The sequence below is a fragment of the Myotis myotis genome, unplaced genomic scaffold (assembly GCF_014108235.1).
Source record: "Myotis myotis isolate mMyoMyo1 unplaced genomic scaffold, mMyoMyo1.p scaffold_m19_p_8, whole genome shotgun sequence".
Taxonomy (NCBI): Eukaryota; Metazoa; Chordata; class Mammalia; order Chiroptera; family Vespertilionidae; genus Myotis; species Myotis myotis.
In genome coordinates, this window is record NW_023416390.1 from 43667936 (window position 1) to 43687839 (window position 19904).

Sequence of the window (19904 nt, forward strand, 5' to 3'; positions counted from 1 at the left end):
ATACTCAGAATTTACAACAATTAGTAGTAAAGAGAAAATGCCCACTAACCAGTTGTCCAGGTATAATTATTGCCTAGTGGAAATTTTGTTAATCTTTTCATATATGCTTCAGTTTTTAAGGGATCTGGATCATTTATAGAAGGTAAGATATGCATAGATGAAAATAAAGAAACTTCAACTTTTTGAATAGTTGTCAAATTTTCTAAATTGTTCTTAGTTGGCATGAATGAAAGCAGTTGTACTAGAATTATTTATTTGGGAGCCTTTTTCAAAAGTTCTTCTCGCTTACCCACCCCTTTCTGCTTACCCACCCCTTTCTGCTATATCCAGGGAAGGGAGAGAGAAAGGTTACCAAGAATCTGCTTTAGCATGTAATATCCAAGCAGTTAACTTCTAGAAAGTTTGGGAAGCACTGGATAGATTGCAACACACTTATCATACCAATATTTGTAGCCTCTCTCCTAAAATTTGCACCTGAGTGTGGATCTTAGGAAAATGTAATTGACATCTTTCTGCATCAAATGTTGTGAGAAAACTTTATTTTGGGCTCGAGGACTATATCTCAGTTAATAATATTATCAGCAATAATAGTTACAGGTCTCCTAGGTTCCTGAGGTCTCTTTCATCACTAAGATATATAATTCAATTATAGTATGCTAATTATTTCAAATTTACAGATCATAACAATAAAACTACCCCCCCAAATCACATGTCATGTTCACCGAAGAAACCAATTTCTATTTATTAGCAAATGTATGTGTTTTTCATATATGACGCAAATCAATAATGTACCATCTGCTAAAAGGGATGCAAATAAATATATATAAGTTAATCTCTGCTTTTAAAATGCTTACTGTCTGATTGGGGAGATAATATATCACATATGACACTTTTTGCTGATAAAATAATAAACTTTATTCAAATTGTGTCTTTATGAAGAGGTAGCCATAAATGTCTAGGGCCTCATTCTAACACTAGACCTGCCACACCCTGACAGTGGGTCAGGTACAGTCCAATTAACTGGTGAAATGGAACATAGTGGAAGGGATAGACTTAGACGTAGTTCTGCTTACTGGAGACTAGGAAGACTTAAGGGAGACAAAACCAGCTGTAAGGTTCTCAGAGGAGGTTTAGCCTGACAGATAGTGTAGTGGCCTAAAGAAAAAATGCAACATCAAGTCATTGTCGCAGTAAGCACTGACATTAGAGTTGCTTGCAGGGATCAGATGGCCCATATCTGGAAAAGAAGAGATTTTTGGTCTAAGAAACTAAGAACCTGAGAATATTGAGATATAGGATACAATAATTGGGTGGGGGAAATAGGTGAAAGTGTACATAATTAACTTATGTTGTTTATTTTAGTTGAACAGTTATTTTCAGTCAGTAGTGTTTTTAATTTTCACTCTCAAAATTGATTAGGAACAAGAAAGTTCAGAATTCTCTAGTAGTACTAGACAAAAAGACTCAGGGAAGCTTTCCAAAGGTCCTTTTGTTTATCTTATTGATATTTATAGTGATCTTAGTAATGCAATGAATTATGATTAATCAGAGCTAATTTTGAAGCTGAATGAATTTATGCCTTCCTTTACAAGTATCTCTTTTGTTTGACCAAAGAGTATGTTAGGAGTTGGATTTGGGTAGAAAGTAGAGAATTTTTAAAAAATTGGTGTTTGCATTTCAGAGATTAAAAGCTGCTTTGACCCAGCAACATCCTCCTGTGACCAATGGCGATACTGTAAAGGGTCACGGTAGCGGATTGGTTAGGACTCAATCAGAGGAATCTCGACCACAGTCATTACAACAGCCAGCCACATCCACTACAGAAACTCCGGTAGGTGTGTTGTTTTTATCATTCGGCATTCTATCATCCTTAAAAAAGCAAATACAGTGTAACTTAAATGACTATATACTTTGAAAAAAAATTTTTCTGGTTATATTGTTATTCCAAAAGTATATCAGAAATCTTAGAAAAAGGTAGTTCAAATATTAAATAAATAAAATCAGTCCAGTCCATCAGTCCATTGAGCAGTTATTACTGCATAGAACACCCTATATATATGTTGGTCTGATATAGCACAATATCCATCAGTACTTTTAAGGAAACATATTTGCTATTGATTATATTCAAGTAATGTATATATGTATTATATTACTCACATAAATAAAACAATTATTTAATTAAAATTTGTGAAACATCACCAAAGGAAAAGATATGCCATATAGCAGTTGTTTGTATTAGAGGCCCTTTTTACTTCTCTCTAGTTCTGGACTGCCTATTAGGTGATTGATATTTTTGTATGTCTACAGTATATTTCTATAGTGTAAAGGGTTACTGTATTTCTGTTAAATATTTCAGAACTCAAGAGCTTTTATCTTCGCTACTTAAAGAATTAGAATTGGCATTAAAAAGCAGAACTTTCCATTTAAAGAAACACAAGTGAACAGCAAGTTTTAGAATGCCTCCTAAGCATAGGTATTTAGATAATTACATTTTATCTTTATGAAACTTACAACAAAGTGGAATGTAGTTGTGGTTGTCGTCCACTAAACAACTTTACTAAGTGTCGGAGAGAGGGAAAGTAAGTAAGTGTGTTTTAATGTCATAATTCAGGGGTTAGCAAGCTGGCCCTCAGTCCAAATGAACCCCAGCGCTGTTTTTCTGTATGGTCTGCAAGCTAAGTATGGTTTTTACATCTTTAAAAGTTTATTTAAAAGAAAAGAAATGAATATAATTTATTTTCTTATACTAGCTATAGTTTCCATGGATTAACTTTTATTTATATCTTTACATTTTACTATATTAGATGAAAGCTCCACTGCTGTATCTCTAGTTTCTAGAATAGTATATATATATACATATACATATATATACATATACATATATATATACATATATATACACATATATATATGTATATATACACGCACACACACACATACACACATTTAATGAAGTGGAATGAATGAATCAATGAAAGAAGGGAGAGGAGGAAGTATATACTCCTCTAATTAGCCTCGAGTTCTCGTTAGGTGTAAAAATACAACAAATGTACATAATAGCTTTCACTTATAATACTTGGATTTAGCCTTTGCTGTAATAACTGAGTTGTCAATTTAAAAAAAACAAAAAACTGTTCTTTCTTATTCAGCCAAATGAGTAAAATAAAAAGTAAAAAAACCCTGCTGTAGGTTACAAGGATGAAGTAAATAAAATATTTCAAGGTTGCCTTTTTTGAAGTCAGCCATAAAAATATTTTTCCAAAAGATTAACTTGGAATTATTTACATAAAATAATCTAATACTTAATTTTTATTATAATTAAAATACAGTATAAATGGAATAATCCTTATAATTTTTAATGCTAGTTATTTGGAAAAGGAATTAAATCATAGCATTGTATTTTTTGGAGTTTGTAGGATGAGAAGTAGTTTGGTGATTTTCCTGCAAAACTTACCTTGATCTTATATATAAAATGTTTGCTTGTTATATAGATAAGGAGAAAATAGAATTTTTATTTGTTTACACCATTTTAAAATACAATTAATTATAGGTAAAAGATTGTTTTCAGGCTTCTTTGGATCATGGGTCTGTGGCCACAAAGTGTTTCCTTTGCACTGTTTCCAAGAGTTCATTTCCTGTCTCCATATTCAAGTGTTCTGTGGTACAGTTTTGGGATTTGTAGGAGGGTTGGAGTTATTTATTGCTCTATAGTCCTAGACACTAGACAATATCACTAACAAGTGAAGATTTCTATCTCTGGCTGATCTGAAATACCAGGCCAATCTGTTGAGGAGTCAGGGGATGAATTAAAATGAAAATCTGGGCTCCTGTGGGATCCTACCCCCAGGAAAATAAGCATTAATGAACCTGACCCTTAGAAAAAGACTTACCCTAAATCCCAAAAACTGAAGAAAAGCTGAGTATAGAGTCATGTGCCACTAACAATGTTTTAGTGACGGACTGCATATATGGTGGTGGATCTAAGATCACAGTATATGCTTACAAGCAAATGAATGATGAAAAAGGGGGGGGAAAAACAAACTATCATAGACATATTTCTGAAAAGAGTTACACCTCCTCAACATAGCCTCAGGCAGGTCCTTCAGGAGGTGTTCCAGAAGAAGGCATTTTTATCATAAGAGATGACAGCTCCATGGGTGTTATTGCCCCTGAAGACCTTCCACCGGGACAAGATGTGGAAGTAGATGGCAGTGAGGTGGTGGTAAAGTCTACAGTAGTATACCATAGTGTCCTAGGCCTTCACATCCACTCACCAGTCACTTACTGACTCACCCACAGCAACTTCCAGTCCTGCAAGCTCCATTTATGGTAAATGCCCTATACAGGTGTATCATTTTTTTTTATTCTCTATTTTTATTGTACCTCTTCTATGTTTAGATATGTTCAGATACACAAATACCATGTGTTAAAATTGTCTATAGTATTCAATATAGTAACATGCTGTCCAGGCTTGTAGCCTAGGAGCAATAAGCTATACCATGTGGCCTAGGGATGTAGTAGTCTTTACCATCTAAGTTTGGGTGAGTGCACTGTATGATGTTCCCACAACAAGGAAATTGCCTAACAATGCATTTCTCAGTCTGTATCCCTGTCATTAAGAGCTACCTGACTGTATACCAAAGTATGTACATTCATGCCTTAATTTTAGAGAAACCAATTTCTTAAAAATATATATATATTTTTAATTTCAGAGAGGAAGGAAGAGGGAGAGAGAGATAGAAACATCAATGATGAGAGAATCATTGATTGGCTGCCTCCTGCATGCCTCCTACTAGGGATTGAGCCAACAACCTGGACATGGGCCCTTGACCAGAATCGAACCCACAACCCTTCAGTCCACAGGCCAACGCTCTATCCACTGAGCCAAGCCAGCTAGGGCATAGAGAAACCAATTTTTAAAGAAAATTTACAGATTTAAAGTAAATGTGATTTCCCATAGTGAATTTAAATAAGCAATTATTAAATTTTTACTTTAGTACCTTATAATTAGTTTTCAAAGGATTGAATAACACCTTAATGTAATTTAAGAATATACTTGGGAGGAGAAACTAAGATGGCGGCATAGGTAAACACCGGGAAATTGCCGCCTCTCACAATAATTGAAAATTACCGCAAAGGACAGAGCAAACATCATCCAGAACAACAGGAAGGCTGGCTGAGTGTAAATTCTACAACTAGAAGGAAAGAAAAGCACGCTGAGAGCCAGAGGAGCTGCAGAGGTGAAGTGCAGAGGTACAAGTGCAGAGGTACGGCGGCTCGTGCGAGGAAAGGGGGTGGCACCTGAGGACGCGGCTGTCTTTTTGAATCACAAGCTCCTGACTGCTTTGAACTCCGGTTCCGGGAAGTCTCTGGGGACCCAGGACTCATACGGGGAGAAGCTGCTCTGTCGGGCAGCGGGCGAACTTGAAGGCGGCTTTCCCTCAGAGGTGCTTGCAGCAATTAGCGGGTCACTGAGACCCGCGACTCCGGGCGGAGAATCAGCCATAGCTCCTTGATCCACCCTTTGATTCCCTGAGACCCCGCCCCACAGAGGCTTTTGCATGTGAATGTACCTAACTGCAGCCGAGCCAGGCAGACCCGGAACTTCCAAGAGAAGGCCCAAGGCCCCGCAGCGGCTTGCATTGCTTCACAGCTGAGCCTCTTCGTGGCTCCTGCTGTGTGGCCTCAGGCAGAGGCTGAACTAGCACCTCCTTAGATCCAGGAGCCACTGTACCCAGTGGTCAGAGGGGGACCATCCAGATTGCAACTCCTCAGATCCATAAGGGACGCACTCAGGGAGCAGACTCAGTGAGCACCAAAGCCCCACTGAAGCAAGTCTTGCCCCAGAAGGGTGTCTTCAGCACAGAAGTTCTCCCACTTTAGACACAGCTGATTCTCACAGCCAATTGGCCTGGAGGTCAATTCCTCCCAGTGATCCTACAACAACCAAGGCACCAAGAGTGCACCAAGAGTGTCCACCCCAGGTAACTGGGGAGGCTGAGCTACTGGGCCCTACAGGACACCTGGCGCACAGGGCCACTCTACCAACACAGGGAAGCTGCCAAAATGCGGAGACAAAGAAACAGGTCACAAATGGCAGAAATGGAGGAAAGCAAACGATTGGATATAGAGTTCAAGGCCACGTTTATAAGGTTTTTCAAGAATTTTATGGAAACCGCCGATAAATTTAATGAATCCCTCAATAAGTATAGTGAGACCATGGAGGACATGAAAAAGGACCAACTAGAAATTAAGCATACACTGACTGAAATAAAGAATAATTTACAGAGATCCAACAGCAGACAAGAGGATCCCAAGAATCAAGTCAAAGATTTGAAATACAAAGAAACAAAAAATACCCAACCGAAAAAGAAAAGAGATTCCAAAAATATGAAGATAGTGTAAGGAACCTCTGGGACAACTTCAAGCGTACCAACATCAGAATTATAGGGGTACCAGAAGGAGAGAGAGGGCAAGATATTGAAAACCTTTTTGAAGAAATAATGACAGAAAACTTCCCCTACCTGGTGAAAGAAATGGACTTACAAGTCCAGGAAGCGCAGAGAACCCCAAACAAAAGGAATCCAAAGAGGACCACACCAAGACACATCAGAATTAAAATGCCAAGAGCAAAAGATAAAGAGAGAATCTTAAAAGCAGCAAGAGAAAGACAGTCAGTTACCTACAAGGGAGTACCCATACGACTGTCAGCTGATTTCTCAACAGAAACCATGCAGGCCAGAAGAGAGTGGCAAGAAATATTCAAAGTGATGAATAGCAAGAACCTGCAACCAAGATTACTTTATCCAGCAAAGCTATCATTCAGAATAGAAGGTCAGATAAAGAGCTTCACGGATAAGAAAAAGCTAAAGGAGTTCATCACCACCAAACCAGCATTATATGAAATGCTGAAAGGTATTCTTTAAGAAGAGGAAGAAGAAAAAGGAACTCTTACCATTTGCCACAGCATGGATGGAACTGGAGAGCGGATAAATACCACAGGATCTCACTCATTTGTGGAATATAATGAACAACATAAACTGATGAACAAGGACTGATCCAGAGACGGAGAGGCATTGATTGGACTGTCGGGACTTGGAGGGAAGGTAGGGGAGCGTGGGGGTAAGGGGGAAAGATCAAACAAAGGACTTATATGTAAGCATATAGGCCTAATCAATGGACATGGACAACGGGGGGGTGAGGGAGGGAGCGGGGGGGGGGGGGTAGAGGGTAACGTGGGGACAAGGACACATATGTAATATCTTAATCAATAAAAAATATATTAAAAAAATATATACTTGGGAAAATGTAAGATTTTTATATGATCATTTGTATTGAATTTGCAGTTTCTTCATATTATTTCTATACAAATGAAAATATAGAAACTTTAAAGACTTTATTTAATATAAATAGTGATTTAGTGAGAATCTTATTGTAGCAGTGCTCATTTATTTCAAGGAATTTGTTAAACCACTGGGTGATTTTCACATTGCCCCAAAATATTGATATATACAATGAGACTTAGAAAATGAATGTAGTAGCTCTCCCCTTTTGCCACCCTTTACTGCCTGTGTTAAAAAGCTTCCATTTCTATTTATTACAGGCTTCTCCAGCTCACACAACTCCACAGACCCAAAATACAAGTGGTCGTCGAAGAAGAGCAGCTAATGAAGATCCTGATGAGAAAAGGAGGAAGTTTCTGGAGCGAAATAGAGCAGCAGCTTCAAGATGCCGACAAAAAAGGAAAGTCTGGGTTCAGTCTTTAGAGAAGAAGGCCGAAGACTTGAGTTCATTAAATGGACAACTACAGGTAGGGGGCATATGTGTAAATTTTGTTTTATGTATTTTAATAATTGTTACTACAACTCTTTTTTTTTTCTACTTAGCCATCTAAATATTGTAGGACACAATATTGGGTGTGTGTATGTAAAACCTAATTTTATAAACTTATTTGGATACTGAGATAAAATAATACAAAATTTTCAATACTGATACAATGAAGTAATTTAAAATATGTGTCTAATTGTATAGTGCAAAAGTACTTAAACTTTAAAAGTTGTGATATAAAGTTCAAAGAATTTTAAAATTAAAAATATCACTGGTATTTCTCTTTTCATGTTCAATTTTTGGTTTATATCACAATGATAAAGTTGCTTTAGTAGCAGTTTTGTTTTTAAGTCCTTCTGTTCTTTGAATTATAAATTTTGTTTTGTTTTGTTTTATTTAAAGTGAATATAGTGCTCAAGAAAGGTGCCAGATTGACAGCTTTGGAAACTGAAGGACTCTTATTATCCACAGAACAGGTACAATATGGCCAGTGGCAATAGAAATCATTTTATGCTGCCCTGCCAATGTGCCTCAGATACATTTCTTAGGAACTTCGTGGGTATAAAGGTTTAAGGCTCCTTCCTATTCAGTCTTTGGTAAGATTTCCAATGGGGGAGCACCAAATCTATTTCCTTCCTTCTGTTTTTTTTTGTTTTTCTTTTTTCTTTTTTTTTTTTTAATGTTGTGAACGTTCTCCAATAAAATCTAAACTATCAATCGATGAGCATCAACTAGAAAATTGATGTTAATGAATTGTAGTTATTGATCAGTCTTCTGAGTTAAATTATTCCCAGTTAAAAACAAATCTTTCTGTGTAATTAAATTGATGATGAGAACTGCTCTCTTCTTAAATCTTTCTATCTTTAAAGATATCACTAATATAAATGTCTATTTAAATGCTTGGGAAAAAGTTTTTAGCATCAGGAATAGCATTTAACCTGTAATATAAATTTTATAACCTAAAAAATTTTCATATGTGAGGTAGACATTTTTTAATACTGTGTTGTGCTTTGAATATTGGCATGTTAGTTTAGAACAAATTGCCTTATAAAACTTATTTTAACCATTTAGAAAAAATTTAAAAATGATTTACCACATCACAGAGACTTCAAATATATACTTTATATACCAGGGTATACTAAGAAATTATTATATTATCATCTGATAAACGAATTCTTAAGAACGATTTTCATAAGTTTTTAGAAAAAAGGTATAAATTTTTTCCCCTCATAAATTCGGTGAAACAGATTATAGGTACCAATTTATTTATACAACTATAAAAATGTCTATTCTTTACCAGGTATCCCTGTTACAATATTAACTTTTAAAAAACTATTTTAAATAATTTTTAAACTAATTTTACGATTAAATTTTTAAATATTTATATTAACAAAGTGATTCAAGTATATACAGACAGTCCTCAGGTTACGTCAGATTCGACGTACGTTGTTTCGTGGTTATGTTGTCATCTCCCATTTATTTATTTTAAAAAAAGTTCCATCATTTTGATGTATGTACATATGTGCTTTATGTTTTTTATTATTTATTTACCACAAGTAAAGGTCAGGAATTGTTATCTTTTAAATTTTTTTTTTACTATTTCACTTCATTACTGCTGTGTATGTGCTCTATATGAGTGCCATAGGTGCTTATGTAGGTGGGTTCCGACTTACTGCGAAAATCTAACATTAAACATATCATTCTTTATTAGCCTCAGTTGTCTTGTCCACAGAATAGAGCTAATACCTGCTAGTCTATTTCTCTGGGTTGTTGCATAAATCAGTTGAATCAGAATGAATGCAGGTATTTTTAAATACATAAATTTTTAATTTTAATAAGAAATGTATTAATATTTTCCTTTGTCATTTGGCTTACTTACCTTCTTAAGAAGTAATGATGACTGAAAACTATAAATGTTATATAAATACATGGTCTCATTTACAGGGTGTTGTTGGACTTGAAGTTTTCTGCTTTGACCCAAGTTTTAGCAGTATTAACAGCTTTTAATGAGATATTGCTGTTTCCTTAGTTATACTGCAGAACTGGTCACTATCCTATCTAATAATAGACAAACATGGTAATTAACCATACCTAATCAGGGCAATATGCAAATTAACTGCCAACCAAGATGGCGGCCAGGCAGCTGAAGTGAACAGGAGGCTTGCTTGCTCCAGTGATGGAGGAAGCCAAGGTTCCCCGCCTGCCGCTGCCAGCCTCTGAGCTGCACTCTAAGAAACAATGTTGCAATTATAGAAGCTAAACAAACCCCAGAAACCTGCTTTCAGCCAGCCGGGCCTCAGAACTGGAGCTGCAACAGTGTTTCAATTGTAGAAGCCAAACAAACCCAGATACCTGCTTTCAGCAGCCAAGGTCTCAGAGCTGGAGCTGAGCCTCAGAGCTAAAGCCGGCTCTCAGCTCCAGTGACAGCCATAGAAGGTAAATAAATCCCAGAATACGAAAAAAAGGAGAGGTTGGAAGCTTCAGTCACCCGCCAGCCTGAAAACGGCCCTCAGCCCCTCACCCAGACTTGCCAGGCACCCCAGTGGGGACCCCCACTCTGAAGGGGGTGTGACCAGCTGCAAACAGCCATCAGCCCCTCATCCAGGCTGGCCAGGCACCCAAGCGGGACCCCCACCTTGATCCGGACACCCTTCAGGGCAAACCAGCCAGCCCCCACCCGTGCACCAGGCCTCTATCCTATATAGTAAAAGGGTAATATGCAAACTGACCCTAACAGCAGAAGGACTGGGAATGACTGGTCACTATGACACACACTGACCACCAGGGGGCAGACGCTCAATGCAGGAGCTGCCCTCTGGTGGTCAGGGCGCTCCAACATGGGAGGAGCTCTGTTCAGCCACAAGCCAGGCTGATGGCTGCCAGTACAGTAGTGGTGGTGGGAGCCTCTCCTGCCTCCTCAGCAGCTCTAAGGATGTCCGACTGCAGTTTAGGCCTGTTCCCCACTGGCAAGTGGACATCCCCTGAGGGCTGCCGGGCTGCCAGAGGGATGTCTGATTGCCATCTTAGGCCCAATCCCCCGGGGAGCGGGCCTAAGCCAGCAGGTGGTCATCCCTGAGGGGTCCCAGACTGCGAGTGGGCACAGCCGGGCTGAGGGACCCCCCCCCCCCCAGTGCACAAATTTTTGTGCACCGGGCCTCTAGTTATTAATAATACTGATGCTTTATTATTGGAAAACCTTGGAAAATTCAGTATTCAAAATAAATATAATCTTTACTTCATTAATTGCATGTTTTTTCCACCATGCAAACTATAATTAAAATGTCATTGTAAAATGTGTTGCATTTTTATTGCCTACATGAGGTAGAAATTTCTTGACTGGAGGAATAAAGGCAAGATTTATCTAGGTATAAGTTAGCTAGCACATCATTTTCAAAGCATAAAGTTTAAATAGAAATCAAATTCAAGAAATCACTAAATTAACTAAAGTTATATTCAACTATAGAGGTTAATACCTCAAATTACAAACAGAACAAGTAAAATCAGTATTTTTTATCATTAAAAACTGTTATGATGGCATCATAGTTAACACATTGTATGCGGGAAACGTATTTATACGTTTTTGTTGACTGGTAGTAGAGCGTGGGACACGTATTAATACATTTTTTATAGACTAGCGGTAGAATGCGGGTAATGTATAAATACGTTTATTTTTATACTTTTTATTGCTCTAAAGGGATGCTAACATGCAGATATATGAATTCCAAAGGACAAAATTTGGATCTCTAACACATACAATGGTGAATTATGTATGTACTTCCAGGTATAACGGTAATCAATCTATTCAACTGCAAAAATGGCCCGTGCCACCTGTTAGCGCGCTATAAAAACTACCCGCAAACAATGTGTTAAATAAGAAAGTGTTCTCAGTTTTAGAGATACATACCAAAATATGAAGATAGGCAAAATGATACGTTATCAGGGATTTTCTTTAAAACTAGAGGCCCGATGCACAATATATGTGCAAGAGTAGGCCTTCCTTCCCCCGGCTGCCAGCACTGGCTTCCCTCTGGCACCCGGGACCCAGGCTTCCCTCCGGCCGCCTGCAGGCACCTGGGACCCGGGCTTCCCTCGCAGCCCCGGCTTCATCGGGATGTCCGGTCTAATTAGCATATTATGCTTTTATTATTATAGATACTTCTGCAAGCCCAGCCGGTGTGACTCAGTGGTTGAGGTCTCTCAATCCCCATTTGGGAGCCTGCAGGAGGCAGCTGATCAGTGATTCTCTGTCATTGATGTTTCTATCTCTCCCTCTCCCTTCTGCTCTGAGGTCAATAAAATTTTATTAAAGAAAATACTTCTGCAAAAAAAGAGAATAAGGTTCATTTGTATGTATTAACCTGGGAAAATGTCTGTAATACATTGTTGTGGGCAAAAAGAAAGTTGCTGAAAACAGTCTAAACATCCATCAGTGGATGAGTGGATAAATAAATTGTGGTTTATACATACAATGGGATATTATTTAGGCATAAAAAGGATTTAAAGTACATGCTAAAATGTGGATGAACCTCAAAACATGCTTAAGTAAAAGAATCTGTACACAAAGTCACATATTTCATGACACTATTTGTATGAAATATCTAGAGCAGATAAATGCATAGATACAAAATGCAAAGTGGTCATTGCCAGAGACTGGGGGGAAAAGGAAATAGAGAAACTGGTTAATGGGTAATGGGTTTTATTTTAGAGTGACAGAGATGTTTTATAAGTAGACAGAGGGAGGTAGTTGCACAACATGGTAAATGTACGAAATGCCATTGAATTAATTCACTTTAAAATGGTTAATTCTATATTATGGGAATTTCACTTCAATAAATTACTCAATAAAAAGTTAGTTGCATACTAAAATATATACCATAAATCTTTTTCATTAGTAAAAGGTTTATAGTTAAGTTAGATGGATAAATGTGTAGGTATGGAAATCATATAGTAAAGAATCTCTACATATAGGTAAAATTTTAGGAATGACATTTACCAGGATGTAACAGTAGTAAAGAGAAGAGAGGGTATGGGGAAGCATAGATGGTTTGGGAAGAAAAGACACTTCAATTATGACTTTATTATTTCAAGTGGATATGTGATTTTTATTTTTATTGTTTATAGTTATTTGTCAAACAAAATAAAAAGTTTTAAAATAGTGACAGACCATAGTTTTCAGAGTGTGAAGAGTTAACATGCTTATAGTAGATTCAGGGAGAAAAGAATTTTTTTCAGTCTCCCAACAGTAAAATCACTAGCTGTGAAGAATAGAATGACTTGTAAAGAAAATTGAATGTAAAATAAATAATTAAACTGTAGTTTATGTGAACACATTCATCAATTCTACATTTTTTAAATAATCCTTCATGTGACATACAGGCTTAGTTGATTGGTATAGTGGGCAGTAATGATTCATCGTTACTTGTATATTACATACAATAAAAGATTTAATGAATGTTGAGGTATGACTGTTAATATTTTTACCAAACATATATTAGATTTTTAAAAGTATTAATTCTTCAACCTTATTGCCACAGTCATGAAATTTAACCATATTTTAGCTTTCTAAAATCATTGCTAAAAAGGCAATTTTATCAAATTGTATTAGAGACATTTGTGATAATATAGACCAAGAATTGGGTGCTGTTAATTATAACATATTTTTAAGGTAATACATGATTTTGTTGTCTTTTATTTAAAACTAGTAGCCCAGTGCATGAAATTCATGCATGGGGGAGGGGGTGTCCCTCAGCCCGGTCTGTACCTTCTCCAATCTGGGACCCCTCGTGGGAAGTCCGACTGCCGGTTTAGGCCCGATCCCGCAGTTGGACATCCCTCTCACAATCCAGGACCGCTGGCTCCTAACTGCTTGCTTGCCTGCCTGATTGCCCCTAACCTTTTCTGCCTGCCAGCCTGATTGGCCCTAACCACTCCTCTGCCGGCCTGATTGACGCCTAACTGCTCCCCTGCTGGCCTGATGGCCCACAACTGCCCTCCCCTGCCGTGACCTGCCTCCTCTGCCTGGACCTGCCTCCTCCGTGTGAGGCGACAGAGATGCTGGGACTGGCCTCCTCCATGCCGCATGGCGCCACAGGACCCCCAGGCCTCACCACATGAGTGGCCGCTGGGCCCCGCCTCCACTGTGCGTGTGGCCATCATTTTGTGGCAGCCATCTTGTGACGACATGGCACACGAGGGCCACCTAGGCTTTTATTAGTATAGATGCTTTTAACCTCGTATGCCTTTGTCTTTCAGTTACATCATTTTGGGGGTTTTCAGTTTACAACTTCAGCGTGTTTCCTCTATGAACTAAAGTCAGACTAACTCAACAGTTACTCCGTGGATAAAACTTGGAAATTTTGTTGTGGATTTTGCTTTTAAAACTTAGGTATTGCAAAATGTATGTGGAATAAGAGGTTCAACAAATTAATAGAAGCATTCTTTGATAGCTGGATACATGAGGAGTTTTCACTCATAGGTTAGTGATATGGAAAAGGTTTTGCTTATTGGTCCGTTGACATTAAAGAAATAGGGTCAAATCTTTAGTATTTATCATTTGAAATAGAAAGGAATAGCAACAATTCAAGATGCTATACAATGTTTTAATTCCTGAAAAAAATAGGATATTACTATCTTCCTCTGCCCCCCACCCCCTTAGTATTTTATCTAGAGAAGGGGGTAACGGTAATAGTGATGCCACCTGTACCTCATGCATTTTATTAAGAGTTTGAGACCTAGTATTTATTTTTACTAGCCTTTATAAAAAATCTTTCTAAGCCTTTACTTTCTCATCAGTCAAAGTCATAAAATACTTTATAAGTGAGAGAGGATATAGAAAAGTATTCTGTAACTGTGCTATGCAAATACTAGTTATTATTTGTTCTGTCATTAAGCATAAGTGCTTAATATGTGCAGGGCATGTTATTAGACACAGGGAATATAATAGTGAAAAAGACATTGTCCTTGAACTTATAAAATTTGTGGTCTAGCAGAGGAGACAAACATGAAGCAAGAAATCAAAGTATGAGAAGAAGAGACAGGTCATTCACGTTCATTTTGCAAAATATTTTCAAAATAGAACCCCATCATCTATATTTCTGTTATAGACAACTATTTTATTCTCAAGTGTAGGTTTTGCATCCATGACAACCTTTGGAACTGTGTGGTGAGAATCTTGATATTTGATCATTGATTTTTCTGAAGACTAAACATGAGAAAAATTTGATCTTTAGCAATGAAAAATTCCCCAAAGAAGAAATCATCTAACATTATTTCTTTAATTTTGAGAATAGTGGCTGAACTAGTAAGTTAAAGATCATAAATTTATGGGATACCTGTGGTCATCAAGATGTGGCCAGATACCTGTGAGTAATTTTGACTGATTAGTCTGATCTGATTTTATCAGTCTGATCTGCTACAGATAAACTGTAAAAAAAAAAAACAACAACTTGTTTATTAGTATATAATTTTCGAGTAGCTAAAAATAGAATGGAGCAATGGTAAGAAAATGCCAAAATAGCCAAAACCGGTTTGGCTCAGTGGATAGAGCGTCGGCCTGCGGACTGAAAGGTCCCAGGTTCGATTCCGGTCAAAGGCATGTACCAGGGTTGCGGGCACATCCCCAGTAGGAGATGTGCAGGAGGCAGCTGGTCGATGTTTCTCTCTCATCGATGTTTCTAACTCTCTATCTCTCTCCTTTCCTCTCTGTAAAAAATCAATAAAATATAAAAAAAAAATGCCAAAATAATTTACATTTTATTTTAAACCAGAATAATAAATTTTTCAGCATTGCTTTATCTTAACAAATAGGTTTTACTTTGATTAGAAAAAAATCAATAATTGCTCACATTTGAATGAGAATTGGACATTTTCAAAATGTTTTCATGTCCTTTATTTTACTTTGCCTCTTTTTGGTATTTTTTTACCTCCTGGACATAGAATTTCCATGGTCCTCTCTAAATATAGCTATGTACTCAGCCTGTGCCAGCCTGTGCTGTGCTCTGGGGATTCAAAAAACAAGATAATCTGCCCTTGAGAAAATCCCAGTCTGGCAGGGGTGGCAAACAAATAAACCAAAAATTAGAATCCAGTGTCCTAAGTACTGTGTTAATACACACACACATATAAGTATATAGGGTTGTGGGAACAAAGAAATGGGCATCTCACTTCTTTTTCTATGCAAACTTATGCTGTACTGAGTTGACTTAAAGATGAGTAAAATAATTAGCAAGGCAAAAAGGAGAGGACAGATTTTCTAGTTAGAGATAACAGTATGTGTTTAGTTAGCTATACAGATTTTCATTTTTATAGTAAAAATGATTAAATATTGATTATATCATAGGTTCACACTAATGTGTAGGGTAGCTACAGGTACCAGATTGTGTTTGCTTGACGTACCCATCCAGCCCTATGTTATATTTCAGAAATTAATGAAAGAAACTTGTAGACACAAGTCTCAAAATCAAGCTGACACAGCAGACAGGAAACTTTCTTGGAAGGTATATATTGGGTTATTCATAAAATGGTTTCTCATCAACTGTGTCATTAATAAAGAGCTATACAGTGGGGCCTTGACTTACGAGTTTAATTCGTTCCGAGACCGAGCTCATTAAGGAGCTCGTTAACTCAAATTACTCTGTCAACTCAAAGCAAAAAATCAGCCAAGAGACAGCTGGTATCTCAAAAAACTTGTTAGTCGGGACACTCGTAAGTCAAGACCCCACTGTACTTAGCAATATTGACACTGATGCAGTATTTCATAGAAATAAGTTTCCTAAATAACAGTTTGTTTTTAAGGCAAAACTTTTGCTTTCCCTTTTGTACTTTGATCATTCTAAACCAGGGGTGGGCAAACTTTTTCACTCGAGGGCCACAATGGGTTCTTAAACTGGACCGGAGGGCCGGAACAAAAGCATGGATGGAGTGTTTGTGTGAACTAATATAAATTCAAAGTAAACATCATTACATAAAAGGGTACGGTCTTTTTTTTCAATAGTTTTATTCATTTCAAACGGGCTGCCTGCCGCAGGCCATAGTTTGCCCACGGCTGCTCTAAACCCATTCTTGTCTCAAATAGAATATTCTAAACAATTTAACCCTTTTATTAATGGTTCAGTTTTATTATGAGCATCAATTTTTGTTTTGTGCTTTAACACAGTGTTGCAGTTCATTATTATTGGGGTGTGAGGAACTATTTGACCCAACAAACTTGCCTTTAGATTGCTTAATTTTTATTCTTTTGATTTTTTTGTTTGTCATTAATCACATCAGGAGACCTAATGAGTCTAATCTGCTAAATTATTTTACATTAAGTTTTCTGCATAAGAGACTCAGGGGTGGAAAATGAAGTGCCTGAGCTTTGTGTACACCCTTTTGCTATATTTCTTCATTTAATTTTGGGTTCATGGATGAAATCTGCATAGTTAAGGTTAATGTAAGTTAAAATAAGTAAAGGTATTTGTAAATTAAGATTTTTATGTTATCAATTTGTTAAATTCATATTATTTCTAACTCTTGAGCATTGATAATTATCACTAATCTATATGTCTTTAATATTTGTGGATGACCCAATAAAATTAACTGGATTCTCTCAATTTGGAACTTTTACAGAGAATTTTCCAGATTAATGTATCTAATACAAAAGCTGACTTGCTTGTTTTGTAATAAGGAATAGTACAAATCACCATTGATTTATCAGATTTAAATTTAGATGTGTACGAATTGTCTAGGTCAAAGGCAACTCTGCCTTTTAGATATTACATTTACTTTTTTGGTTTCGTGTCCAACACAGTGTCTTGCATTGCATTCTAGGTATCTGTGATTCCTTGGTTATTGTGGTTTCCCAAAAGGAGCTTTTCCAAGTTTCTTAGAAACTTGATTGAGTTTTCAGGATAAATTTTTCATTTTCAAGTGAATAGATGAGTAAAAATGTATCCTGACTCCCTTGATGACTCTAATTATTCAAACAAAAGAACATGTAACATACATATAATAAAAAATATCTTCAACAGGTAATCTCTAATATGTGATAAGCAGCTTCAAGGCAAATGGTAATATAAAAACTTTGAAATATGTTATCTAGTTGTGTTATCTTAAATTTTTATAAAAGTTGCAGTTTTTATACAAATGCTAAAATAGAAAACTGATATGTACTGATTAAACATATTTAAGCAGCATATTTTATTTATTCCTTGATATTCCATTAAAGATGTTCAGTTTTCGTTATCTTAACCTTCCCTTGTTTTAAACAGTAAGAAATGTTTAATCTGATGCTGGTAAGGTACATAACTTGTCTCTTCTCCAGAGTGAAGTCACCCTGCTGAGAAATGAAGTGGCACAGCTGAAACAGCTTCTTCTGGCTCATAAAGATTGCCCTGTAACCGCCATGCAGAAGAAATCTGGCTATCACAGTGAGTAATGTTCCATTACCTACAGCCTTAGGCTACATCAGTGAAATACTGCCACAGTGAACCAAGCTTCCATCAAAAAACGGAGACTGAAATTCCTATATTTAATATAGAATAGACTTCTACAAGGTTATTATGGAATGGGGTATACTTAGAATCTATTTTTAAAAATTTCCTATTTCTAGCTTTTATTTTAGGGATTACTATGGATTAGCAAAATGGGTTAGTTAATAACTTAAAATATACTATAAATACTGATGATTATTTTGTTTATAATCAAAAAGTATAACACTTTGTCTTAGATTGACATGGTGAAGCATTTCCCGTCCAGCCTTTGTTGAGTATGATGTGTATTTTTTAAATCAACTGTCTTTACTAAAATAGGGTGTCCCCAAAAATTTATACACTCACTTTTGATAATCATAGTCAGTGTTTATTAAAATACATTTCCTTTTCAAAATTGAGCTATCAGCTGTTAAAAAGTGTATACATTTTTTAGGGGGACACCTGTATGTAGTATCTATTTACAGTATCAGATCCTGTTGTTCTTTCTTAGATATCAGCATTGTGTGTGGGGGGGTTTTAATTATTGTGAACCTTTGTATTGAATCTTCTAGTTAGTCATAAAAATGCTAAAATAGAACATTATCTGCTTATCACTTTCCTCTTAAATGTTTTCCCTAAAAATGAGGTTCTTCCGTTTTCCACATTTTAGAGGTTAATTGTGTTTTTTCCTTCTTATAATGTCCTTCTTTTTGGTAATATGCACAATGTTGGAACCAGCTGTAACTCTTGAATAAATGGCCTGTCCATTGTACATAAATTTGTAACAAATAACAGAGCTAGGAATGCATTAGGCAACATTCATAATACATAACCCACAGCTTTCGTTTTTATGAGTTAGAGGTATTTCAGGATATTTGTAAATGTGAAGATTGTTTCAACCATATGTATCCACTTTATTTTAATTTGCCAGTGTCAGTGATTCAAAAGAAAGAAACATTTTATATGGGATGCAAACTGTTCCTCAAGTGCTCAAGATAAAACTTAATGGCCACCATCTTCACTTGTAGTCATTGTAAGCAGTTTCATCAGAATGGGCAATATTTTTTAATTTAAAAGATTCAATAGATTTAGCAACTCTATTGCCATATATAGAACATTGATTTTTGTCAGTTTTGAGCAAATAAATCTCAGTCCTTTGATAGCTAATAATTTTTTAAAATCTTTATTGTTGTGATTATTACACGTCCCCTTTTTTCCTCCCATTGCCCCCCTCCACTTGGTTTCTGCCCTGTCCCAAGCCTTCACCACCCTATTGTCTGTGTCCATAGGTAATGCATATAAGTTCTTTCATTAATCTCTTCCCACCTCCCACCCCCTTCCCTCTGAGATTTGTCAAATCTGTTCCATGTTTCCATGTCTTTGGTTCTATTTTATTCATTGGTTTATTTTGTTCATTAGATTCCTTGTTTGTTTATTTTGATTTTTAGATTCAGTTGTTGATAATGTACTTATTGCCATTTTATTGTTCGTATTTTTTACCTTTTTTCTTCCTGCTGCTCTTCTTGTTAACTGCTTTTCTCTTGCTGCTTTTAAGATTCTTTGTCTTTAACCTTTGGCATTTTAATTATGATGTGTCTTTGTGTGGGCCTCTTTGGTTTCCTCTTGTTG

At 36.6% G+C, this 19904-nt stretch overlaps 1 protein-coding gene across 2 annotated transcripts in view; it reads left to right on the forward strand.

Annotated features, from left to right (window-relative positions):
• The window catches only part of ATF2 (activating transcription factor 2), a 103687-nt gene that overhangs the window by 57165 nt on the left and 26618 nt on the right, over positions 1-19904 (forward strand). For both annotated transcript variants that reach the window (XM_036319012.1, XM_036319011.1), the window contains exons 11-13: positions 1682-1831; positions 7604-7810; positions 18128-18233. In XM_036319012.1, the coding sequence (XP_036174905.1) occupies positions 1682-1831; positions 7604-7810; positions 18128-18233 (463 nt within the window). The remainder of the gene's footprint in view (positions 1-1681; positions 1832-7603; positions 7811-18127; positions 18234-19904) is intronic.